The 27653-nt window shown below is 39.5% G+C and overlaps 1 protein-coding gene across 2 annotated transcripts in view; it reads left to right on the top strand.

Annotated features, from left to right (window-relative positions):
* phactr3a (phosphatase and actin regulator 3a) overlaps nucleotides 1-27653 on the top strand; it is a 40896-nt gene that overhangs the window by 7766 nt on the left and 5477 nt on the right. Inside the window, exons 2-7 of one of the 2 annotated variants that reach the window (XM_061735006.1) lie at nucleotides 15890-16051; nucleotides 16949-17119; nucleotides 17657-17869; nucleotides 19021-19249; nucleotides 20509-20747; nucleotides 22226-22379. In XM_061735006.1, the coding sequence (XP_061590990.1) occupies nucleotides 15890-16051; nucleotides 16949-17119; nucleotides 17657-17869; nucleotides 19021-19249; nucleotides 20509-20747; nucleotides 22226-22379 (1168 nt within the window). Of the gene's footprint in view, nucleotides 1-15889; nucleotides 16052-16948; nucleotides 17120-17653; nucleotides 17870-19020; nucleotides 19250-20508; nucleotides 20748-22225; nucleotides 22380-27653 lie in introns of both variants that reach the window. The other variant, XM_061735005.1, reaches the window with a different exon arrangement.

Below are 27653 nucleotides of genomic sequence, written 5' to 3'. Positions count from 1 at the left end.
TGTCCCAATGATGAGCCACAAGTACTGAGTAGTAAATAGGGATAAACTGCACCTGGATGCTGTGTTGAGTTCTGATGTCTTTGGATGCCTTCATCATCTTTCTGATGTAAAAAAAAAAAAAAAGAACACCCCACATCATGCCTGCTTACATTGCAGGAGTTGATTAAGCATTTGACAAGCCATGGCTGTTGTTTGCATGCACACACCTGTGTGTCTGTGTGCTTTTTTGACATGTGCATCCGCAGTTCATGTTCCACTACAGAACTGATGTGTTTGTGCAAACTGTTCAAATAACAAAGAATCATACATTTATCAGTTTCATGTACGAGGCTGATGCAGTCAGACAATTGAAAGGACCCTAGCAACCCTAAACACCTGTTAGGCACCTGTGACCAGGGTGTAATGGGAGTATGAAATGGGGCTATTTAGCCTCTGAAGACTGAGGTTAAATGGAGTTCAGGAAGTTGCATGATCTGATATGAAGGGTACATTCCTCTGGGCACTGAGTGTGCGAAACAGTTGAGGAAAAATTTTCAGGAAGGTACTGTAGAATAAAGAGACAGGAGAATGAGTTAGGCAGAGTGATACAGGAGAGAATAAAAAAGGTTAGCAGCTTTTTTTGTTTGAAAAAAATCCAAGATATTACTCTAATTGCAAAGTGGCTGCAGAAAGATGATGAATAGTCTATAGGGGATAAGCAACAAAGGGCCAAAGGATGTGTGGGTCTGATGTGCAAAACTCAGCAGGAGCACCTGTCCACTTCTCCAAGGATTCATTTGCAGATTTATCTAAATATTACCATAAAACTAAGAAACTTGAATCCCCTTTTTATTTGATCTTCATGTAACATATCTTTCTGCAGTTGTTTTCCTCTTTTCCAATTTTTTTGTAAGTTCAAGTAGACTCCCTTCAGAGTAGTCATTTCCTTAAAAAAATGCAAATTCTTTGTCTGTGTATCAAGAGAAATTAAAAAGAAATCTCATGTATTGTGCATTACATTCTTAAAGCATCCATTCATGCATTATCTACACCCACGTATTGCTACTCAGAGACTCAGAGATCTGCTGGAGCCTCTTCCAGCTCTCTTTGGGTGAAAGGCAGGAGTACACTCTGGATGGGTCACCAGTTCATCACAGAGTCATTTTGGCAGAAATGGAACCTGATGAAAGACAAAAAGTTTCAGAAAATGCATTCAACTTGGTCCTTATATTGTATTTTCCGACTACCAGCAGCTAATGTTTGTTTTTGTTGCAGAATATCCTCAAACACTTCTGATTAATACATTTGATTATCCTCAAGGAAGTATACTCATGTATAATTAGATAAAACACTTCAAAGATTCATTTAAAAATCGCTGACAGACCAAAGTTCTTGAGAAAACATAGTATGTAGTAAAGCAAAATCAAAAAGACATCAAGATTACTCATTACTCATTAATTGTAGCCATTGGTAAACAGTTAAATATCAGCTGTCTGAAAAGGTCAGTAGGCGAAAATATATCCTTAAGTCTTATGTGAAAACTGAAGCTTATACTGTATTTTGTCTATCCACCTATAGCAAACGCTCTCCCATCTTTTGAATTTAGTTGGGACACAATATACAGACAGAAAAATAATTTTCTATTGACTGATTACAAAAAAAATAAAAGAAATGTTATAATAGTTATCTTTTGCTAAACTCACCAAATTTAGGTTATTTACTAAAAGTTTGAAAGACAGGAAACTCTTCTAAAATGTTAAACATGCTTCAAAATGCTTGTGATTAGTAAACATTCAAGATATATTTTGGTTATGTATACATGTATGTCATAATTACATTTACATAATAATAGATATGTTTTTTTTTCATAGTGAAAGATGCTTTAAAACTGAATGATGGTAAATCCCTGGTCTTTTCCTTAACATCTCCCAAATATTTATGGAGATTTGTCATTAAGTCACTGCAGGGGGGGCCTTTAAACACATATCAATGAAACGCACATAAAAGCTTGGTTTTAAGTCTAGCCTTCTCTTTGTTTTTATTCCAACGTCACTAAATTCACACTCTTCTCTCTTTCCCTGGTGTTACTTTCTCACCAACAGACGCAGCTGTCAAAGTTGTTCAGAGCGTCATCATCCCTCTCTCCTAATGAATCTGTCAGGGAAGGCCAGGGTCTCATCAGTGATATTCTCAGACTAAAAACCATAGGAGACAAGCAGAGAGGAGGCAAAGAATAGGAAAGGGGGGTGAACGTAAAAGGATAAATCACAAGCACAAGTTAAGCAGAGCCCTAAGTCAGGTGTAATGTAATGGTGGGTTGGCAGACTTTGAACCACCACAGAGACAAGAGGAAGTGGTGAGAGGCCTTTTGGATTATGTTTAATAGCCACTTACAGTGCTGTGTTATTGAACATTTCTCAGAACGGCCTCTCAGGAGAAGCTAAATGAAATTCATAATGTAGCCAGATCAGATAACGGCACTAGAAGGAATACAGTCATAAATGGAAATGAATTGAAGCTTTTCATTGTGTTGTTAGACTGACTCGTATAAAGAAGGGCAAGTAAAGCGTATAGGCTTTCTCTATGTTTGATTTCACTGAGTAACACAATTATTGATGATTCAGTATTGTGGCTTCTGAGAAGTTCTTTTAGATGGAAGATCAATTAAATGACTTAATTAAATTCAGTCTAAACTACATAATGACAGTTCTCATTAGGTACACTAATAAATACAGCTTGATATATAAAATTAAAAAGAATTATAATAACATAGGGGAATACTTTAACAAACTCAAGTGGTAGGAACCTAATGCAATGTAATATAATCACCATTTATGGATAAAAATGTATTACATACATATTAATTGTCCAAAATATTGAGTCAACTTCAGCTTTGTGGATACTTATGAGTTACCCGGTGTCTCATAACACGTTGAAAGTAAGTAGGTCATATCTATCCACAAACCTGGTTTTCAAAGGCAATACACAACATCCCAGTATCGTTGGAAAAGTAGCACACACAGGAGACTGTTTCTGTACCGAAAAATCAAATTTATTTTCCACTGTTCTCTCAGTATGCAGATAATTTTATTCAGAGAATGATATAGTGTCTGGGTCTATTCAGTGGGCAACCATATCCATGAATTTGAAGTCTTATTATCACGCTATGTTAGTCCGTGAATGTGATAAATGAACTTATTTACTTCTTTTTAAATACCTTTTACATTTCTGAATATTTTATACCTTTCAAAGACTGAGACAGTAGAGAGTTTACAGCAAAGTTAGTGCACTTCACGATGAGAACCTAAAACTGCTGGTGTACTGGCTATGTTTTCAATGAGTTAATTCTTCTCATTTAATAAAATGGTACAAAGAGAAAAAACAAGGCTCATTAAGATTTCTCATGCCCCTTGATGACACATTCAAATCCAGCCTCCCTGGCTGATTTTGGCTGTCCCAAAAGTTCACTTAATTTCCACATAGTGAACCTCTGCCGGAGTTATTTCTAATTTATGACACATGGATCATTATAACTGTTCCCCTCAGTGGTTGATGAATCATCACATAATAGATATTTTTACTTGATTTACAGCATTTTGTTAAGCTGAAATTATTAAAAAATTACTCACTTGACAGAAATTAATTAATTACAGTATTGATAACTTGTCACTGATTTCAGGGATTTTATGTCTTCCATAAATCAAGGAAAAAAGTAAAGCACTAGGTCTATTTCAAACAGAGTTTAGACAGTGAAACTATATACAGGACTGTCTCAGAAAATTAGAATATTGTGATAAAGTCCTTTATTTTCTGTAATGCAAAAAGGTCATACATTCTGGATTCATTACAAATCAACTGAAATATTGCAAGCCTTTTATTATTTTAATATTGCTGATCATGGTTTACAGCTTAAGAAAACTCAAATATCCTATCTCAAAAAATTAGAATATTCTGGGAATCTTAATCTTAAACTGTAAGGCATAATCAGCAATATTAAAATAATAAAAGGCTTGCAATATTTCAGTTGATTTGTAATGAATCCAGAATGTATGACATTTTTGTTTTTTTAATTGCATTACAGAAAATAAAGAACTTTATCACAATATTCTAATTTTCTAAGACAGTAGTAAAAAAAAAAAAAAAAATAGGGTGCAATAGGGTCCAAACTGGTCCTTTTTGGGTTTGAGAATTTGCTCCACTTTTGCGGCAGAGAGAGTTTCAGCACCATGGACAGTGCATGATTCCCCTGCAGCAGCTGCTGGGCTGAATCAAACCGAGTTGAGCCATTGTCTGAGCAAGCACCAAGGCTGCATTAAAGATCACAGCCCGACTTAATCTGCCTCCTGATCTGGTGGAGAAGAGGCACGACACACCACTCACCATTACTTACCACTTCAGGTACTTTAGGTACACCTATAAACTTGCTTTTTAATATAAATAACTAAGCCAATAACTTGGTAGCAAATCAGCCCGTTTAGGTTTGTGGACATGACCAAGATGACTTGCTGAAGTTCAAACTGAGCATCACAAGGAAGAAGAAGGGGATTTCAGTGACTTCGAACATGGCATGGTTATTGGTGCCAGACTGACTGCTCTGAGTACTTCAGAAACTACTGATCTACTTCACACACAACAGTTCTGGGACTACAGGCAATGGTCCAAAAAAAGAGAAGAAATATCCAGTGAGTGGTGGTTGCCTGGACAAAACAGTCAGAGGTTGAGAATGGGAAGACACACATCACATCCAACCATGAAACATGTAGGCTACAACAGCAGAGGCCACCAACACATATACATATATACTGTATGTATATGTGTTCATCATGTTACCCACACCTGTTTAACTACTACAATATGTATTTTACATCATAGCAGCATTGCTGTTAGGCAAACCACTTGTTGTAAAACTTGAATACACAACTAATTGTATTTCAGTCACTGGACAAAATGTTTTCCAGTCAGTTTTTCTATCTGCTGTCAGTCTTCTACAACTTTCAGAAGATTATACTGCAGTGCTGATTCCCTTTTTAGAATAACAAATTGTCTTATATTGTCTTAAATATCAAATTTGTGTCACAAAAGAGATACAGAATAAAGACTGAAATATTGTGAATCTACTGCATATTTTAAATGACTTATATGCATTAAACCAAAATGCTTGATGAAATCTGTTCTGCAACAAAATGAGTAAATAAAAAAGGGCAAAAGTTTAACTTAAGTTAAGGTTACATTCAGTTTATTTTGTATTGTCGTATGAACATATACATAATTCCTACACCACTCCTTAATAGACATGAAATGTATTTAGTTGACCCCATGTCCTTTGCAAGCATTTCAAGATGGTCATTGCCATGCTTATTACATGGTATAATGACCAATTAGACCATGCCTGTTTAACTATACCCATATATTGATGACAATTAAGATTTCTGAACAGATAAAAAAATAAAATTGAGCTCCTGGCTCTGCATCACCTTTGAGGTGCAGATAAATACAGTTTTTCTGACAATAACGTAAGGGGAAATGTCATTCTATTTTTAAACCTTGTGATTCCCTTGAGGACTATCAGCCTTGAACATGCTGTTATAAACTGCAGTTTCCTGTTGTTGGAATAAACTTCCAGTACACCTTAGACAGGCATCCTCAGTTGACATATTTAAAGCACAGCTCAAGACCCACCTTTTTACTCTTGCTTTTAGCTGAATTTTAAAGGTTTGTTCTTACCTGTGTGTGACCCCATTTATGCTTACTGCCGTGCCTGTTTTACTCTTACTCTTTTTGCTCTTTGCTATTGCTTTTATTGCTGGTTTTATTCTGTTTGCGATATTGTTTTTTTCACTGTCTTAAAAATGCTTTGTTTTTATTTTGCTTGCTTGCTTATCTTCTCTTGACATGTAAAGCACTTTGAGTTGCATTCTATGACAGGAAAGGTGCTATATAAATAAAGTTTATTATTATTATTATTATTATTATTATTATTATTATTATTATTATTATTATTATTATTATTGGTGGTGTGTTGTGCTATTCTGCGTACAGTATAGATCAATGCGAGCCTATTGGAAGCAAGCTATTAGATTCTTCCTACAGTGTAGATGCAGAATCTTTACTCAAACACACGTGTGTTCAGACACTTTTTGGATTTTCAGCCGCGTGTACTGTACGTTCCATACCTCACTTGAGGGAAAACTCACTTACCTTTGCGAATTGCTCAGTCATGGACCTAAATCAGTGAAAAGAACAGGCATAAATTTCACACCACTGCTCCCGTACCTGACTCTGCTTCTGCAGTCTCTAGCTAGACTCATTGGGCATGCATCACTGCCAAACCACAGCAAAACCCCCCCAGTGCATAAATTCTACAAGCACTAGTTGCTTCCAGGAACTGTGGCTGCTCACGTTGACATGTCTGTGCAGAAAACAGCTGTTCAAGAACACCTTTAAATCAGTTTACAAAGACAGTGGCTGCCTCAGAAATGACACAGGCCAGTTTGTTGCTGTGAAAATCTTTAACACAATCTTTAACAAGGCTGCCAGATGCTTTTCAGTCACAAAGGCTAATTTTGTAATTTTACAACAAAACCTTTTCACTGAAAGTCTTTTGCTAGAGGTATATTTGATATGAAAGTCCAAAAAGCTGAATGGATTTGTAGCTTCAGGTTATTATGATAGACTGCAGAACACCTTGTGGTATGAAGGGTGAACCAACACCTTGGTTGCCACATTGGAAGGTTTACATTCACAGGTCTCCCTTCTTGTAGTGACTGCTGTTGGAAGAGCTGTTTCCATTACATTTTCTCAGGCTAACCCTGTTGTGTGGGTGACAGGAAAAGCACTTTTAGCAAGAACATTTTCAGCCCACTGGGTGGATGTGGTAGCAGCAGTGAGGGCTTTCACAGTGGGTTAAAGTTAGCCCGTCCTTTTCTCACTGTAAATGCAGAAGCGTGTTCGTGAATAAAGGTGCCATGCATATGTACTTGTGTGAGTGGATGTGTGTGTCTTATGGATGGAAGTTATATTCCATATTGCTGTCTAGTTTAAAAACGGTAGAATGAGTTCTTCTTTGAAGTCTGAAGTTTTCCGATTTGTGTCATTCTCCTTTTCTCCTTTACAAATCAAAGTTTGCCCATTTGAATACAGTTAGTAACGAGTGGAGTGTTGCTTTCTTCATCTGAAAGTTTTTTCAAACTTCTATCAGACTGTATTGTTCTTTGTTTTAAAGATTTACATTTAAAATTCAACTTTCAAGTAAAAAGAGGAAACTGTTTTGGACTTGTCTTCTGTATAAAGTCCCTTGAAATGACGTTTGTTATGAATTGATGGCATGCAAATAAAGGTGATTTGAACTAAATGAAGATTATGTTATATAATTGCGTGATTTCTGTTTTGCACTAAAGTTGCCAGTTCTGTTAATGACAAGCAACTATATTTTAACAACTCATTTGTCCAACAGATGGATAACTGTTAGTGTGACTCAATTTCATAACCAGTTCACAGCTTGGAGACTTTCAAATGTCGCCACATTGCTTGTAAGCCAATTGAAAATTTGTTCACTGCAAGCTGAGTGCAAATAATCCGATGCTCCCTTCAAAAAACTCCCTCTATAGCAGCAGGACATGGACACATATGGCTGATAAAATCATTCTAATAATAGATAATATGAAATATGGTTTTATATAATAACATATAATTCATTGACTAAGCTTAACTTTGAGTAAACTAATCATGTGTAAAATCAGGGAGTTTATCTGTCAATGTGGAAGATAAACTGGTCACTGATATGTAATATGCTCTGGTATGTACTCTTGTTTTAATGGCAGTGTTTCAGTTTTGATGAAACAGTTATAGTACCTTATAAAATCACCATGAAACTCTAAGGAGTCTGTACTCGTCTTCTCCTCAGTCTGTCCAAAAGAAATCATTCAAATCTAAAAGCAGCCTTTCATCAGTACATTAAGTCCCCGATCATCCTTGTTGATGCTGCAAAAACGGCTTACAAGCAAAGCCACCCACTAGTCCTCATTCTCAACATATGGTAATAAACAAGGGCTTGAGGCATTTCCTATTGGCTGCTGGCCTGGCTGACATCATTTCTCTCTCTTGCTGCCTGTAGCCCACACACTGATGTTTCACACGTTTGACTGTAAATCACTTTGATGATCTGGATCCTTGACCTTTGCAGACTCATGTTACTTTATTCCATGTTACTCCATCCTCTCAGAAATGAGTTTCAGGCACACAAAACCAACCTGCAAGATTGAATCATCTTTACCCATTTAACATGTTCTATTTACTCAGGTTGAGGTTAATATGGCTTAATCGGGAGAGCTTAATCACAGTATTTCTTTCCTGAAGGCAAGACTAAGAAAGTGAAGTGGTATTTTTAAATGTTTAAATGAGGCATCCATTCATTTTACTGTGCATGCACATACAAAAGGCATTCAAATAAAAGGGTTGTAAAAGAGATACCTACAGTACGTTTGTGATTTAAACAAAAAACAAATTGTATTGCATGGCCTTAAAGTTAATAATTACTTGTTAAGTCAGAATATTTTACCATAGACTGAGTGTTGTATTGGAAGAATTTCTTTTTCCTCTTTTGAATTACATTATATGAAAAATGGAAATTGATAAACACTGGGGGAAAAACAACATGACCTTTCTGTCTTCAGTGCAGATTAAGGTTCTTCACCAAATCTGGATTCGGTAGAGACTTGTTCAAATAGATTTTATTAATGACAATATCCTGGAAATAAAATAAATGAATAAAAATCTCCTTGGTAATTTTATCATTCATATTTTTCTGAGACTAGTAGCATTCAGAAAATAAATCTAGAGATAATGTGATGTTTCATCATGTCCAGGAGAAGTGTCTGTTGCTGTTTCCGGAGCCCGAGCAGAGCGGTTGTTTTTCTCTGTACATTTTCTTTTTTAAATGTATAACTCCACCACCATTCTCTGATCTCAACTTGTGTCTCTCAGTTGATCTTTATCTTGTCATTGTGTTTCAGTCTTTCCGTACCTTACTTGTTCGCTCTGTGCCCTGACTGTGGCCGGACCCCCGAGGCAGGAGGGCTACAAACAGATGGCAGCACAGTTGCAAAGCCAGGGGGCCAAAGCGAGGAGGGTTAGCTGGCGTGGCAGCCTGCAAGGAAGTGCTCCATTCAAGGGCATATTGTCGGCTACTTAGGAGGAGCAGGGAGGCTAAAGCAAGAAAGCGAGGCTCTGTAGGGTCTGCAGAGATGATAGGAGTCAAGGATGGGTCCGATGTTATTTATAGCTGCGATGCGGCCAGTGAAGCACGCATGCAGCACGGGCAGTTTTGATTTGGAGGGACTAACGCCGGGCTGGTGGCAGGCGTCTATGTCGACTTGACCTTGACATCATTAGCATAGGCCAGGGATATGAAAAACACAAACGCCTTCTTGGAGTGTTAAGAAGGCAGGGTGAAAAGCGTGTTATGTGCATCATGGGACATCCCACAGTACTCTCAGCCTATGGAAACATGACTGAAGGGACGACTTGGGGCCAGCTTAGAAAGCCCATACTTTGTCCAGAAGGAAGATTTTAATTGTAACCTTGAAAGGTAGAAAGGGGTATCGCCTGAACCCAGTCTGGGAGCTGTTCCACTAGATAGGAGCCTGATACCTGAAGGCTCTGCCTCCTATTCTACTCGTAGAGAAGGATTTCACATTATATTTTGTTGTCAAACAGCAGCTGATAATAGAAGTTAAAAACTGAGAAAGGTAATTTCTGCTGCTAATTCTCATCAGAACTCTTGCAGCATTTTAATCAGCTGGAGGCTTTGCAGGAAATCGTTTTTTGTTTTTGTTTTTACCACCCAATAATAAGGAAGTATAACACTGTAGAATAAATATAATACATGGATTGAAGAATTTTTCTCTTTGAGGAAAGATGTTCCTAATTTTCCGCTACATTACTTCTCCCTAGACGTTGATCCTAGAAACTTGTTTGTGTGAGTTAAAGAACTTAAAAATAACTGAATCATTCCTCAAAACAGTATTGTATGCCAAAGCAATGTTATCCAGAGGAATGTATAGAGAAGATTTTTAGGTGTTTATGTCCAAAAACAACAACCTCAATTTCATCTGAATGAAGGACCAGAGCATTGAAAGTCATCCAAGGCCTTATGTCTTTAAGACAGGTTTGTCTGCATGGACAGTTATAACTGTCTGTATGACTGTCATCTGCATAGCAGCAAAGCTTCAGTGTGATGGCCAGTAACATTACCAAAGGGAAGGGCTACTGCCTGATATGATACAGCATTATTTAGTAAGTTGTACTCTGTTTCATGCTTTGGTCTGACGTTGTGTGCTGTCTTTTTCTCCACAGCTGGTGCAGAAACCAGCTAAATGGTGAGGGAGAACCATGTTTCTGAAACAAAGCATGGTTGTTTGTTCCGTCTAAACTCAGGGGCATCATAATGATGCCGTTAAGCGTCACTTTGTGGTTCGTACGCCGCATGGCTTGCTAAGCATGGAGATAGACATATTTTCTTCATTGATTTATCATTACATTTTTGCTTGACACCAATGCTACTGCACTGTCTTTTGCATATGAAACTTTGAATACAGTAAACCTGCTTTTGCCACGTGAAGCGAGCAGGGCCTCCAGCACATTTCCACACTGATTCGGTACTTTAATTTGCATACTCTCCACACCACATGGATATTTCAGTGGTAATGGTGCGCAACTACATTGTAGTCAATTTTTGTGAGGAGTGTCTGCAGTTTCTTTTCTATTGGTTTAAGGTCAAGACAGATTTGCATCCATACCAACATCCTTTTTTTTGCTAGATATTAAGGAATCAAACCAAACAAAGTCAAAATAATTGGCACGTACCCCTTTTTCTTGTTCAGTTGCTATACTGCTGGAAAAAAGCAAGTATTGGATGTTTGGCAATGCGTTTATGATATTCTAGTCTATTGACAATGGCATCTGTCCCATTGATGGCACCAGTCTGATAATTTCTACTTCACCTGCAGCACTCACTTGAGTTATTTAGAAGCTTTGTTTTTATAGAAGCTTTGTTTACAATGCCAGAAAATCAGCTAAACGGAGATGTTAGGTTGAAACCGTTTCACCCAAGAAATAACAAGCTATCATGTCAAAATATGATGATAACAGCAAAATCTGCAGAATAAATCCTCTTAGGAAAAATGGTAAGGTAAGATATTTGACCTCGTGAATGAAAACCTTTCGTGGCTATAAGGACAGTCTCAGCATCACCCAGTCAGGGCATTTTAAACACAATTGTTAAAAACATAAATCTCTATAAAAATTATTTGCAATCCATGTGAGACCAAACTGGTGGAGAAACACAAAGAAAGATGCACCAAAACGCTACAGGCGTGGCTAAAAAGTAATAAATGCTTAGTTAGCTTAGAAAGTTCATTCAAATAATCTCAGTCAACAGTAGAAAGTATTTAGTACACATGTTCCAGTATTATCTGACTCATGCTGAGGCCTTCTCAGCACTCCCTCTCCACACACGTGTGCCGAGTGCCATTTGGGTTCGGTAGATTTAACACCCGCTTGTAAAATACAACGTCGTAATGCACGTCTATTTGGCACCATTTATATCCCAGTGAATTACTACACTGAGTGCTGTTTCATTCAGATTTTCTTTTTAATCCCACGCACAAAGCTCCGTGCACACAAGCAAACTCACTGGAGCAGCCTGTCAGGTGAACTGACAGAGAAAGGCTCTCCTCGTACAACCTCAGTGCTGAAACAGCGCTACTGATGTTATCCTACCACTCAGAGTGACTCCCTTTCATTGTAAAATCCGGGAGGGCACAAACAGATTTGAGAGTCGTATCCATTGTTCACACGCACTCTTTGACTTTGTGGTTGTGCAAACAGCAAAGACTCGCACCAGCTGGATGTTTGGTTCTCCAACACCGATTGTTTTTCTTCTTCTTTTTGTACTCCGGGTGAGAACTAATTTTAAGACTACCTACCTTTTAACAGAGGGGGAATCTTTGCTTGCTCTTCACTCCCTTATACCTTATGAACTTGGGAGGGGGCAACGTGCTCAGCTTATGTACGTGGGGGAGAGATCCAGTCCGGAAAATGCTGACAGGCTGGATAAGTGGGGTGTGGTTCCTGGTGGCACTAACAAGCTCCGTTTCCTTTCCTTGCCAAGTCACATTATTATATTACCCACTTTATTCCCATCTTAAATCATTTTAAGTTCCGCCTATTCACACCGCTGCAATTAAGAGTTTACCAATTATCGTTTTGTCATTTTTGCCTGCGTTCCTTGAGTCGTTTATGAATTATATTAAATTTTCTATACTAAATTTAATCATGTTCAATTAAAATCTCCATGGATTTTTGCCAGAGAGAAAACTCCAGCGAACTGGCCGTTGGTTCATGCATGAGGATGACACATGGAGTTTAATAAATCCTATTTACACCAAGATATTAATTAGAGCCGCCTATTATCGCCACATGGCGCATGAGGCCCATTCATGCTTATCTGTCACACGTTTTGACGGATCCTCGTCCAGCAGATGATAGAAAACTCCACGTGTGCGCATATACAGATATTGTCACCCAAGTCTTTGGCTCTCAGCAGATTGTCACTTTCTCTGAATTTCCATCTTTTTTTTATGAAAAATGAAGTTACTTGATATGCATTATAAATAGCTGCTCCGTGATTGGACGAAGCCAGAGTCTCTTGCAAGCTCTTCCGTATAGCAACAGCCCCCTCCCATCTCTTCTTCCAGCCTCTTCTCCCTGGAATCCCCCTTCTCCCTACCTCCCTCCCATCTCTCTCTCCATCTTTCAGAAATGCAGATAGACCTCCATGTGGCTTCACCGCCTACCCACAATGCACCGGGCGTGGCTGCTGAGTTCAAATGTGACAGCTCTCTTTGTGGGAGGAGGGGATGGGGGGGGGCTCCTTTCTCATCCCGGCCCCTCCTTTCTCCAATAAGCTCCAGCCCGACTCACTCCACCCCCTTGGCTCCCTCTGCTGCGGCAGCATCTGGATGTGGTCACCATGGCAACAGCAGTGGGCCTGACCCCACCTCCTCTCCCCTTTTCGTTCTCACTCCAAAAACACACACTCTCTCCATCTCGCACAGACACAACGCCTCTGCCCCCTCCTTCTCCCCCTCTCCTTCCCTTAAGCTTCCCTCAATTTTTTTTTTCATCTGCGAGACCGGCGGCTTTTGCTTCAAGCTTGACCTGAATTCTGTGTTTGCAGCCGCCACGTCTGCCCCGCCGCGTGTGTAGCAGTACGGATGTTGATATGGAGAGATGGGTGGACACGGTCCACTGACCTGCTTCCACAAACTTTTACCTCCAAACTTAAAATCTTATCCTGCTTCCTTCTTTACCTCCTGTTTTTCTCTTTTGCTTTCCCTTTCTGTGCATCTCCTGCTCTCTTTCTTCCTGATATAGCTCTTGTGCTTATCATTCACTCCTATGCGTTTATCGCTATTATTTGCTATCATTTCCTCTTTTAATATCCCTTCTCTATTTTTGGTTCTAATCACTCTCTTTCTTGCCCTCAGTTTTTTTTTTACTTCCCTTTCCCTTCCCTATACTCCTCACCTGATTTCTGCTCCCTATTCAATAATAAAGGGACGATGCAATGGCTACATGAAAGCATGAGCGAGTCAGCTGTATCCTCCCTCCTCCATCACTGTACTCCACATCAGAGACTGTAAGCCCCCCCTCTTCCACTCCAGCCTCTTCCAACACAAATCCCTGCCTCCCCCTTTCTGCTGATTGTATGAATAAAGATATTAGCTGCGAGACGGCGAATGTTACTTCTTTTCGCAGTCACATTGACGTACGTGGCTCTTAAATACAAGGCACTTGACGTGCATTTCCGTTTTCTGATTTCTTAGACGCTGTCTGGCCAGCAGCAGCGTGCGCATATGGATCCTCAGACCCACACTTTGCCTGATGTGAGTCATAGCCATCATTCATTCAAAAACAGGTTTCTGTGGAGACCCAGAGAGACATCTATGACAAAAGGCAAAAAAATAACACTGCTTGATTCTTATGTTCGTTTCTTTTTTTATCAAGAACATCATTTGTGCTTTAGGCAACTGATTTTGCACAGTTTGGATAATTTGTTTTTTTCTGTCAGCCATTTAATTTTCAGAATGAGTTCATTCACTTTTAATGTTTGCAGTATGTTTGCTTAGAGCCTCCTGAGTGCTCTGAAGCGGCCGTGTGTTTACAATAATTTATGTGTCCTCGGGATGATCAGCAAGCATTTTGTTAAAGCTAGAATGAAAAACAGTTTTCTGCATGCGGATCATAACACAAGAACATGTGCTCCAGCAGCTTTATAGTTATGAGCAGACGAAGGCTAAACACGGTATTTATGGTGCTGTTGGTGGAAATAAAACGATCAGGCAGAGGGACGATTTCTGGCCTATAAAACACTGAATACTTTCATTCACGTATATCTATGCACAGTGGGCATTCCTCGCTGTTGTACCAGGCAGCCAAATGTGTTGCTTTTTATGGTAAAGTAGCGAGGATGATGCACCTGTTTGTCACCATGGAAATGCCTCCTCTGCTCTTCTGTGAGGCAGGTTCATATTCACGCTAAAACCTGCACCATGCGAGATATTTATTTTAAATAAAGGCATTATTTTAAACATGTCTGAATAATAATATTATTATTATTATTATTATTATTATCAATAGTGATAATAAGAATAAGATGTAGATGCTGTATACGTACACATTGGCATTGCTTTAGCTCTATATTTAATCCATCCCACAGCTTCACTCTACAGACAGAAGATCAGAAACATTTTAATGTTTCAATTTTAACTCCCTTCTCAATCTAAATTCCCCATCTGGAATTAAGACAATATTGGTTTCTCTGTAACTTAATGCATTCATTGTGATGTTTGACTTTGAAACTCTTGATTTTAAAAATAAGGTTTGTGTGATGGCTGTGTGAGCAGCATGGAGAATGTTTTTTTTTCTTCTATAATCTAATATCTGGTTAAAGTGTACATGTTAATTTAGTACTTCAAAAGTTTGTGTCATTTCTTGCTTGCCTCAAGACTGCGATGCTTCTTGAAAGCTTACTGTGTGCATGTTTGAAATGAGATTTCCAGTTGTCTTCTATTATTATTTGCTTTGTGTTAAACTGTAACTATAGCGTAACCATCCCCAGGAGCTCTCTCCAATTCTCATTTGTGTCCTCTGCAAATAATAATTGAACTGTTGTTAATGTAAAGAATAAATAATGTTGGACCCCGTAACCGACCCTTGGGGATGTCACATAATGTGCGGGTGACGGCGAACTCTCCCATCTTAAATAACTTCTCACCCAGCGCTCCCGCACAGCTCCAATTTATTCAGCAATTATGTCATGATTAAATATATCAAATACTGTTAGAGTCTCTGAACGCTCCCAGAGCAAACTGGTTGTGGTCTTTAGCGTTTGAAATGTCTTTGTTTGAATCAGTTAAAGCTGGTGTTGTGAAGCTATGAGTCCTGAATCCACACGGACTGTCAGAGAGATGTTCATACATATCCAATATAAATATATATCTTTTTCAAATCTATTCAACTATTTCTCTAAAGCATTCGAGCGGGTAGGAGAGCTGACAAACAACAGGCATATTTCAGTATTTCTAATTCAGTCTTTTGGCAGCTCTTGGGTTCCCTCATGGTTTATTCAAACAGACGAGTGTACTAATTTGTTTTCCTCTCCCTCTCTTTTCCTGTCTGTTTTTTCTAAAAATTCCTTTGCACATGTAACTGATTTCTTTTCCCTCCACCTTGTCTCCCAACTTCCCCCACTCTCTGCCATTCCTGCCCTCCTTGTTCTGGTCTTGATCCTGTCCATCTCCAAAAACCTGTGGACTCCTCCGCTCTGCTCCCTCCGTCACCCGGGCAGAGCTCGTGGACCAGCAGATGCTGCTCAGGACAGGCTGCCTGGTGACTGGAGTTCACACTCCACCCATCCGACGCAACAGCAAGCTGGCCACCCTGGGCCGGATCTTCAAGCCCTGGAAGTGGAGGAAAAAGAAAACGGAGAAGCTCAAGCAGAGCTCTACAGGTAGAGTGGACGGCGTCGGCCATGAAGAACATCACAGACCCACAGTCACACTGCTGCTACATTTGTCCTCTTTTTTTTTTTTTTTAAATGAAACAGGAAACGATTCATTCAAACATGCACATATACAGTGTAGTGTAAATAAGCCACACAGATGCCCTTCACACTGCAGTGCATGTTCAAAACGCTAAGAATACATGAATAGTTGTAGCCCTGACTCACGCTTTTATAAAATGACTCACTCATTTGTTAAAGGGAAAATATCAGCGTTTTAGTATCTAAGATATCTCAATATTTTGCTTGGAGGACAATTTTAGAGTATATTATAAATCAGATTATCAAAATAATGAATGTCAGCTAACAAAAAGCACGGATGTTGAGGATGCGTTACTCAAACCGAAGACTCCCCTAACCATTTATGTGAATGTTAAGTGACATCTACTGTGCTTTTCCTGAGGTTGACATATTTTTCTACCCTAGAAGTCATTTTGAATTCATTTTTAGCTGATAAACATTAATATTGATTTGTTGCACAGTCGCATGCTTTTAAAAGCAGCATTCCAGCAGCTGACTGTTAAGACTAAAGGTGATGCGGTTGCTGTAACGGTTGCTGTATCAAGGTGACTTAAAGAGTGATTGACACTTGGTGAAATCGCAGCTGGTAGCATCAGCTTTCTGTCCCAGATTGTCCATTTAAACATCACAAGCTGATCGACTAAGCTGAGTTTACGTCGGATGAAGTGGTTGTAACTTTTTATCAAATTCTTTGTTGGAGGTAGATATTTATAAATGATGAAACTTTATCCTCTCACTTGTAACACAAGTCGTTCTCCACCGGATGACAGTCAGTGCTTTTCCAACTGATGCCACAGTAAATGTCTCTCGTCTCTCTCTTCACAGATGTAGCGTTGTCCAGTAGCCTTCTGTGCCACGACGGCCTCTCTCCCACCCAGGCCTGCTGCTCGGACGGTGCCGTCCTGCTTGGAGGATTCGGAGGACCTCTGAATCCAAACATCACCGTCAGCAGCGTGGAATACCTTGGTCCTGACGAGGAGGAGCTTCCCCCTCCAGGTGACACACCCTGCTGAAGAACTGAGATCCAGGGAAGTCCTAGATCCCTTTACAAAGGGCTGGGTGTCTTTTAAAGGATCAATCTACGATTAGGATCACTGTAGTTCCATATAATACTTGAAAAGCCTATTAGTAATAATGAAGGTATTTATTTTATTCCCATCCAACAAAATCTAGTAAACGTTCTCATGATATATCAGTTATGTTTAAAGAGCATAGTCTATAGATAGTTAGCACCATATGAACCACTAGAGGGCAGCAAAGACAGCTGGATATTATTCTCCACTCCTATCTCTCTGAGGAATGATCTGATTAGAGTAATCGTACAGTGTTACCAAACAAATGTAGAATTACTGTAAATCCATGAGAAACATCAGATGTGTTGATTATAATGATATCCCTAAAACAAAAAAATAAAAACATCAGGGGCTTTAGGAGCCATAGGCATAAAAGCACCTATTATATTCATACTCTGTGCCATAAAAGTCCTTTTATTTAAATTTCTAAAGGTTTTCTTCTCTTTTTTTTCCTCAGTAGCCGCCCCTCTTCAGGACTGTGAACGCGTGGAGGATAATGCGCCACTATCGGAGGATGAGGGGGAGGAGGAGGAGTCCCTAGCAGGAGATCTACCTGAGGGGCTGCGGGACGCGGGGGAGCAGGTGGAAGAAGAACCAGAGGAGGAGGTTCCTCCAGGGACTTCACCGCCACAAGTTCCTCCAAAGCTTTTGCCTCAGCTGAGTACTGGAGACGGTGAGATCAGACAGTCATTTTAATCCACTATACTGTCAATGAGTGTCCACATAATATCAATATAAAACCACTGATGACAAAACCTCTCTGTGCATCATTTACAGATTTACAACCTCCAAAATTTCACAAGATACAATAAGTTTAAGTAGTCAAACAAGAATTAAAATAATTATAATGAAAGAAATACCTTTGTACAGATTGGAGTTATCTCCACTCGGCAGAAGAGATATTGTGGATGAATCAAACCCCCCAATCAAAATAAAGGTTAAATGAGCTTTGTAGTGTTTTTCACTTCTTGCCATTGGACCCTCAGAAAAAAAAAGGTCCCTTCGATGCCTCACACAATACTTAGAAAATCGTATATATTATTTTCATTTGAAGTGATTATATTATATATATAGAAATTAAAAACGCTCTCAATTTGTTCTATAATACCTTCTAAATAATATGTATTTGTTTCATTATGAGTAGATTGGGTAATTTCTTTATTTATTTGTATTCTTTTTTAAATTTTTTATTGTAAAAAACCTTTTAAAAAGGATTTTGGATTACAGGAGTGGTATAGATGTTTCAGAAATGCATGTACATCCACAACTAAAGATAAAAAGAAAGAAATATTCCCTTTGATGTTAAGTGCCATTCATCCACGTTTAGACTCTTAAAACAAAAAATCCCAATAAATTCAAAAATGTTAAAAACTTAACTTTGGCTTCAGCACTCTAGATATCAAATAAATGCAGTTAATTTATATGTAAAAGACCATACAAAACTGTACATGTGGAGTTAAGTTTAATGAGAGTAGGTGTACACACACCACACACCATATGCTTAAGACAATATTCACCGAAGAATGGCTTACAATCTACGATGGCTTTACACCTTACCAAAAGTGTTTCCCTTGGTTTATCTTTAATTTGGCATGTTGGTTCAAAAGTGAAGTTACTCTGGTTTAATCCTGAGACGGATGTGGGCACACTGATGTGAGCCACATCTTCAGTCATTTGATAGAACATGTTGTCTAAATTCTCCCGATTAAAAATGTAAATTTGTGTCTAAACATTTTAGCTCTATGTCATGAATGTGCTAACAAATCTGAAGACAGGATGACAAGTAGGCAGATACTCACATGTGTTTATCTGGTCTCTCGTCAGATTCAGGACCCGTGTCGCTCCCTGCTCACCTGCCCAACTCCTACCTCCCCAAGGAGCCTCCTCCACGGGCCACGGAGAGCATGGCGTCCATGACGCTGCCGCTGCGAGGCCCGCTGGGCAACACCTCAGGCTCCCCGCATCTCGCCAACATGATGCACCCTCCCATGCCTCCCAGCTGCATCATGGAGGAACTGCAGAGAGCTTTTGCGTCAAAGAACCGACAAGAAAGGCGAGTTTTCACACTTGTGTCAATGATGAAATGTTGTGTCTTGGTGATCAGTACTGAATTCCTGCAGGGCTGTGTCCGTGCTCCGTTACATACTCACCCCATCCCCAGGTTTGAACTCTTACCAACATCCAACGACTGTTACTAACTAATATACCTTGTGTCTATTAAAAATGATTATTAACTCCAATAAAAATGCATAAAATATCAAAGGATATTTCGTCAAAGTGTCCTAGATGTAAAAAGATTTGAGGGGACATTCATGCATATGTTCTGGGAATGCTACCGTTTACAAAGTTATTGGAATTCAATTCATTCCCTTACACAATTAGTCCTGGACAAAAAATTTGATTTAAGCAGTAGTTTATATTTATTAAATGACACATATAATTTACAACTAGATAACAAAAAATGCAGGATATTAATTTTGATCTCTTACTTTGCAAAGAAATGTATACTTTTATTTTGGAAGAACGATTCCCCTCCATCATATAAGACTTTCGTAGATTAACTCACAGCATTTCTACCCAAAAACGAACCTTGGAAAAAATACAATCGTGGCCATCTTTTTCAAGAATTTTGGTTCCCATTATTCTCTGGTTTAGAGAACTTCATTGTCTGCTGAATGCTGTTTTATTGCTGTCATTTACTTTATGTATCTTATCGAGGGCCGAAGAACATAACCTCCTATCTGCAAAATTGTCTGACTGGTGTTTTTCACTTAAGATGAGATCACAAGGTGGGCTGCACCTATTAAGCCTGTCTGTACGTTATTTCCACCCATATGTATAGAGGTATCCTTAAAAAAAAATAGCATTCTACAACAAAACAACAGTTTTTTGTGTTTTCCCAAAAAAGTGAAATTTTCAGATAGGAGGTTATGTTCTTCGGTCCTCGTTATGTATCTGTAGGTATTTGAGTTTTGATGCCCCTATTGTTATTTACTGATGTTATTTTCCATATTTTTATTCACCCACTTATTTATTTATTTTTTTCCAGTTTATTTATTTTATTTAATTATTTTTTGTGTATGTTTTTGTGCTTTTTGTGGGGGGGGGGTAGGCGGGAGTAGGCGGGAGTAGGCACGTGTGCACAAAAGAAAATTGTAAGACCTACCGTCAGTAAGAATGTATCTGATTGTCTTTCTTTTGTGAAATAAAAAGATATTAAAAAAAAAAAATGATGCCAAATATGTCAACTGCTGTTTACGTGAACTGATTTACTCTTCGGTATTGACCCACCTTTTGGTTTCCCTCCTGCAGTGTCCACGAAGGGTGCGAGCAGGGCTCGCCCCCGCGGCTGTGGTGTTCTGACGGACGGCTCTCTCGCTCCTGCAGCTCTGACAACCAGCACACGTCTTCGCTGGGGGGCAGCTGCGGGTCAGACTGGCCCAAGAAAGAAGCGGAGGAGAACAAGGAGAACGTACGGCTGGACCAGTGCTTCTCCAACACCTCAGGCCTCCCCGTTGACCTGGAAGGCTGGAACGATTCCGTCATCTCCGGTGGGTCCTGGAGCTTAAGAGAGCGGTTTAAGCTGCAGGCTGCGTTCATGTGGACATTTGAGCATTCTGTCTCTGCAACAGGGAGGTTGAAACTGAGCACTGAAGTGTCCTCGGACCTTTTACATTTCTCCCACCCTGCTGTTCTAGTTGAAACCTCGAAAACCTCAACATAACAGAGCATTTATATGCTTCATATAGACTATCATATAGACTATCAAATCTTAAAACAGAGCAACGCTCAGTTTCACACAGAGCCTAAAACATATTCCTTGGAAGGGGACTTATCCTGTGGGGAGCGTTTATATCTATTAAGAGAGGATCTGAATCCGTCTGCAGTTTGACTCCCAAAAGTGCTTGCTTTTTCAATTATTAATGTTTTTAAGAGCTTTTTAGAGCTGATACATGCAGTCACTGTTACTGAAACAGTTGGGAGATGATCTGAGCTGAAAGAAGCAACACACACACAGTCAAAACACCTTGTTTCAAGAAAATTAGAAAAATGTTTTACAAATTATGGTCATTTGAAGAATTCTAGTCAAAAAAATATTTCTCTCCCCACCTACTGCCAGATATATTTTGATTCAAATAAGACCATTTTGACTAGATTTAGGAGAAACTGTGTCTCATCTCTGGAGTTTCAGCAGTCTTGTTTTCATTAAACGTATTTTAAAGGTGTTATTTTTAATTAAAATAAAACTGGGTGTAAACGTGGCACGCCAAGCAGTCTGTGAAGTCGCCGCATATAGTAACAATTCTGGTGAACTGCATGTCAGACTGTGGAAACGTGCACCAAGGTGTGGAGATGGAGGCTGTGCAGCCGTAAATGCAGCCGTAAACTAACGTGAAATGCTGAGCAGATGCTGAATCATAATCTAAGCTCGGATGACATAAACTCAGCTCCTCGTGAGCGCTAACACCATCCCGCTGCTCGTGTTCAACATAACAACTCAGCAACACTATCTGACCAATGAGTAAAACATATAATATTAGCTGTTTGAATATCTTAAATCAAGTTACGGTATATGTGTTTGTAAACCATATTTTTTTAAATACATTTTGGCCCAGAAATGCCTCAAAGTCCTTTTTTATTATTTCATATAAGCCTCTGCACGGTTGGACTTTGCCGTTCCACATCCATTGGATGGATGATACAGTAGCTTCAAAGGAAACATTTTCAAGGTCTTCCACCAAAAGTTAAAACAGATTTTCCTTATTACAATCCACTGTGTAACAGTAAGAAGATATATCATAGTAAACAGTATACAAAGAGTTTCCAACATCCTCATAAACACCGGACATTTAGTGCTGATACTTGTTGAAGTGGAATGTCTGTATCACCTACGGAGATGCTTTAGTGGTTCTTAGTATAGTATAGTATACATCTGGCCTATTGTTTAGATGTGATGTGTACATCAGAAGCAAATCCACTGAGGTTGATGATAAATGAAGCTTCTGTGTTTTCATTTGTGGGGTTACAGGTACACTTCCTCGCAGGCTAAGGAAGGAGCTGCTGGCTGTCAAACTACGAAACAGGCCCAGCAAGCAGGAGCTGGAGGACAGGAATATCTTCCCAGCGAGGAGCGATCAGGAGCGGCAGGAGATTCGCCAGCAGATTGAGATGAAACTCGCCAAGTAAGCAATAGACACACCTCAGCATTCTTTATCTAGAGCTCACATCACTGCTGCACTAGTAAACATGACTGTGGAAAGGTAAGACTTGATTTTACACGTGAATTCTGCATGAATTTGCCGTATAATGTGATCTGCTCTTCATCTAAATTACACTAGTAGGCAAACACTGTGTTCTTAAGCTGATAGCAGCTGATGAAATATCCCCAAACATTTTAAATTTGCTGTGTATAGGAAGCATCTGCTGACGTGGAGCATGCCACACAAAGAAATGATTTCTGAAGGCACATGATCAAGAGTAGTGGGATCTGCATAAGGCTGGAAGTGTAGACCTCCAACTGTCCTGCCAAAATGACTCTTCAATGTGCAACACTGCTATAAATGTTCTGTGAAAAATGAAATAAAAGTTGAATTTCTCGGGAAGAATACGCGCTACTACAGTATGTGTGGCAGAAAAAAGGGCACAGCTCACCAACGTCAAAACATTATCCCTGAGGTGAAGAATGTCAGAGGGAGCATCATGATGTGGCTCGGGGATTGAACTACTCACTATCATCAAGGTAAAAACAGCCTCTTAAATATACCAACATACCCTGCAGGATAATAACAGGGTGGCTATCCACCAGGGGCCTGTACTACGAAGCGGGATTTGGGGTTAGCGAGGTAACTTCAGGTTTAACCCTGGGTTTTCAGGACTACGACGGTGGTTCACTTCTTAGCGGGGCACATCGCCATGGTAACTTATGCTGAACCGCTAACCTGCTCCGGAGCAGGTTATGTTCGAGATACAGATCGCCGGGTGTAAAAGCACCGCCCACTGACCAATCAGCTCTCTTGGAAAATGACATGCCCTTTCGAAGAGAATCCAGTGGAGCTTGGTGCGCGGATCATGAGAGGATCCCTCCGAACAGAACGCGTATTCAGGGACCACCAAAACCCCTTTGCTTTCCCTGATGAGTACCTGTATGAACGATCCAAAAAAAAAGGAAAAAAAGAGGTGGAGGAGAAAATAGAAAATAAATCAATCAATGAATAAATAAAACAAATCATCACCCAAAATCCGATGTACAGTCAATCCAAAACTAATACCAATTAAATAAATAAATCAAGAAGAAATCAAAAAGAAGATGCATTTGTAAGGGGATAGCAAAAAAGGGATTTTCAATTTCGTCCCTCGAACATTCTGAGAAGTCACTTTAAAATACTAAATACCCCCCTCCTGAAAAAATAAAAAATTAAATAAAATAAATAAAAAAACCCAATTCTTTGGTACAGCATCAGCACAAGTTATCGGTCAACAACAATAGTTATAGAACCAATATATACAGACTGTCTCAGAAAATTAGAATATTGTGATTTTCTGTAATGCAAACACAAAAACAAAAAAAATGTCATACATTCTGGATTCATTACAAATCAACTGAAATATTGCAAGCCTTTTATTATTTTAATATTGCTGATCATGGTTTACAGTTTAAGATTAAGATTCCCAGAATATTCAAATATATGTTTATATCCCTATGAATTTACGCATTTATACAGTCAGCGATCTTTTGCCAGCTGTCTTTCCTGCATTTTGCAGCTGCAACTGTGTTGCTTTTTGCCTGTATTATATGCCTATACTCATCATATTTCCGTAAAATTATTGTTTGCTCTTCGCTACTGAAATAAGCGGCTCTGACAGCGGACTTCTCCATGCTTGCGATTGGTCATGCGCTGAAAACACCGCCCCTTTTATGTGCACGCGCTCATATCCAGATTGGAGAAACCTGGGTTGATATACCGAGTTGATAACCGCCGTCGTGTGACCGCTTAGCGTGATTGCAATTGTCCCGCTTAGTGAATCTGGATAAGGAAAAGATATCCTGGATATGTTGAACTTGCTTCGTAGTACAGGCCCCAGCTGAAACTTAGAAGTTGGGTCTCATCAGAACCCAGACCTGAACTCCGTAGAGATGCTCTGGAGTGATCTCAGGAGAGCCGGCGTTCACACCAGACATCCTCCAAATGTGTCTGAGTTGAAGCAGTTATTCACAGTAAAGAAAAATGGTTCAAAGTTCTTGCTGAATGTGTGCAGGTGTAATCCAGCTACCACAAGTGCTTCCTGGAAGTCACTGCTGCCAAAACCTTTTAAATTCAAGGTCCCCTCTCTGTCTGTGTGTTCCTAGCTTCAGCTAATTGTGTTTATCTATTTCGGTTGTTCATAGAGGAAGATCAGATCACATTTTATGCCAAAATCAACATTGCATTGAGCTGTAGTTCATGATGTAACAGCGATGCATTTGGCAGATGTTGGAAACGTTCTTTTTATTCATACATGTCCAAAACTATTGTATGCCTACGTTACATAACGCTCAGGAGGAGGTGCAGGTGAGATCAAAAATGGTATCTTACTGGATTATCTGATGTTTTTCACAGAGCTGATTAATCTTGTGCAATCTGCTGCTGCTCATGAGGAGACTGTTTGGGTGTAATGATTTTTACTCAAGGCCAGTTCTCATTCTGGGAAGCCTCCATCCCGGTACTTAACTAATTAACTATTTTAGCAAAAACTGATAAGATTCCTAGCGGTGGAAATGCTGCATCTAGTGCCAGTTTATAGACCAAATACATCAAGATTGTAAAATGTTTTTGCAAAAGGAATATGCACATGCTTGTTTGTAATTACTTGAAACCATTACATGTTTTGGTTCAGGCAGCACAGCGAATGTTTGCGCATGTGCCTTATGGCAACAACACTATGTTTTTCCTAATACAACTCAGACCATTAATACTCACAAGGCTGACAGGAGGGATACAGTGTGTGAATGTGTCACAAGACTCGAGCTATTTAACACCGGCATATCAAACAGGGGCATACCACAGCGTTACATAACCTGCCGTGCAATCACTTTGCAGCAAAGCACACAGCGCCACCCATGCTGTCCAAAGAGCAAAATCCACCCTTTGTCAGGGAGACAACAAACGACACAGCCTCGTCCTCTGTTCTAAGACTTCAGGGAGGGAAAGGATTTCCCATCATTTCAGATAAGGTACTCACAGGTTTGCAAGCAAACAAGAGGACGAAGCAACAGCCTGACTGCAGCTTGCGTAAGTCAGCAGGACTGGTATTATAAGGCCAAGAGGTTCCATTTGCAGCCATAAGAGCAGCTGCTTGTTATTGTAGAAATGTAGTACTACAAAGCATCAGGTTCAAGTGATGCACTCTGCACCGTTTTGTCTTCCTGTGCAGAATACATGAATGTTTCAAAGATGGTGGGAAATGTTTTTCTAGGCAGCTTTTTGCTTATTGCTGCACAACAGAACTGCGGAGGATAATCCCTGCTAATCATAGCACATATTGGAGATGTGAAAGGAAAAAAAAAGTCCCCTAGGTATTCATGATGAATGCCAAAATAACATACCACGCACCCTTCACTGCAACTCTGCATGACTCCCACCTAACACCCTGCCCACTCCCTCTTCATCTTATTGTACAGACACTGTACACAGAACACAGATCACGCAGCAAAAGCCATGGGGCATTATGATGGATATTAACATATTGCCTTTCCATTGTCTAAATGATAGATGACCTTTCTATCTTTAGAGGCTATCGACCTGGCGCAGTCACAGTGCTGGAGGCACACTCCACTGTTTCTAATTTTAGCTCCTGATACTGTTAAATTATGCATCTCTCCATGTGCCCCCCGCCCCTCCACAAATTCCAGTGAGTTATATCAGCAGAAATAATCGCAGGCTTGGAAGAGGTAGGGGCCATGCTACTGTACTTGAAAGGAGAATAAAACTGGGAATGGACATCTCCTTGGTGCAGTCAGCAGCCGAGATAAAACACTGAAAGCCACCCACGCAATTTTTCTGTCTTTTCTGTGAATATTTCATTTGTTAAATAGCTGGCATAGTTATAGATTCTTCACTCCACTGCATTAATACTGGCTGAAATTCCTCATGGTAGTGGGAGTTCCCTGTACATCATCAAGGTATTCTGGGGATATCTTGTTATAGTCTTAATTTCATTACAAGATTCTGTGTTGAAAGCAGTGGGGGAATAACACCAATGAGAGTCAGTTTACAGAAAGTAAAGATTTCTAGTTTTCCCTACATAAACCATCCTGTTTTGCCTGACATCAGCAGATAACTAGGTTTTATGATTATGCGGCACACCTAAAAATAACAGCTGACTTTTTAAAATCGAAATATTGTCTACTTTATTCGGCTCACGAAGAAAAACAGACAAAGAGCGCAGTCTGTTTCTAAAAATAGCGAGAGATCCTTCTGTGAGGTACATACAGCTCTGCGTAGTAGAGAAATCCCCTCCACCGTGTTACTAGGGAGAAATGAGCATTTCCACCGTCTTCTAGATACAGGCTGCTGTTGCTAAGCAACCTGGGGACCAGGTCAGTAATACAGTGGATACTCAAGAGTCAGTAGGCTTTTGAAGGTTTTTTTTTTTCAAATCATGCAGCTAAAGCTACAGCTACAGTAAAGCCACATAAACACTATCTCTATTATTTTTAATCAAAGAACTGTGAAGAAAAAAAAGGAAAAAGCCTGATTTGATCGGGTGGTGGGGCCTCATATGGGGGGGGTTCAAATTATTAGAAAATAGTAAACTGCTAGATAACTACTTTTTCCCCATTTAAAAAATATGAAATTATTATCCCTTGTGTTCCATTTTCTACTCTTACTTCACAAAAGAGAATTCAAAATGGGGTCAAGCTGCTAAATTATTCGTTGATCCACTTCTGTCATACATGTTAAGTAAGAGGAAGACTATGCTCGGCTGCGCTCATTACACAATACAGTACAGCAACACAGAGCATGCAAGCAACATAAAACCCAAAACAAATGAGGTTTTTGTGTGAAAATGGGTGGATTTGTTGTCATACAAGTACGGTGAAGTGAATTAGTTAAAGTGACACTTTTTAACAGACATTTTTGTGCACACATACTGTATGTAAAGGACAGAATGAGCGGGGTGTTTAGGTCTCAGTTCAAATGACCTTTCTTTGATCTTCTAAAGAGCAGAACTATAAAGTGTCTGGTTTTGGCCAGGCCGACGGGATAAAGAAGGTCCTGCTGTGTGGAGGCATTCAATGCTTTTTTGTACTTTCTACCTCTGGAGGTGATCAGTAGTTTGCCCCAGAAGTTGAGTCTTTTATGCAGCGAACATTTATTATTAATACACACAGGGAGAGAGGTGTAGACACATAATGCATCCAGTGATTCATTTCAAGAAGAAAAAGGGACTTTTAAGACCTTTTGAATCAGTTTGGA

The sequence above is a fragment of the Cololabis saira genome, chromosome 12 (genome assembly GCF_033807715.1).
Source record: "Cololabis saira isolate AMF1-May2022 chromosome 12, fColSai1.1, whole genome shotgun sequence".
NCBI lineage: Eukaryota > Metazoa > Chordata > Actinopteri > Beloniformes > Belonidae > Cololabis > Cololabis saira.
The sequence above is the reverse complement of the archived record's forward strand: the minus strand, read 5'-3'. Positions and strand labels throughout refer to the sequence as shown.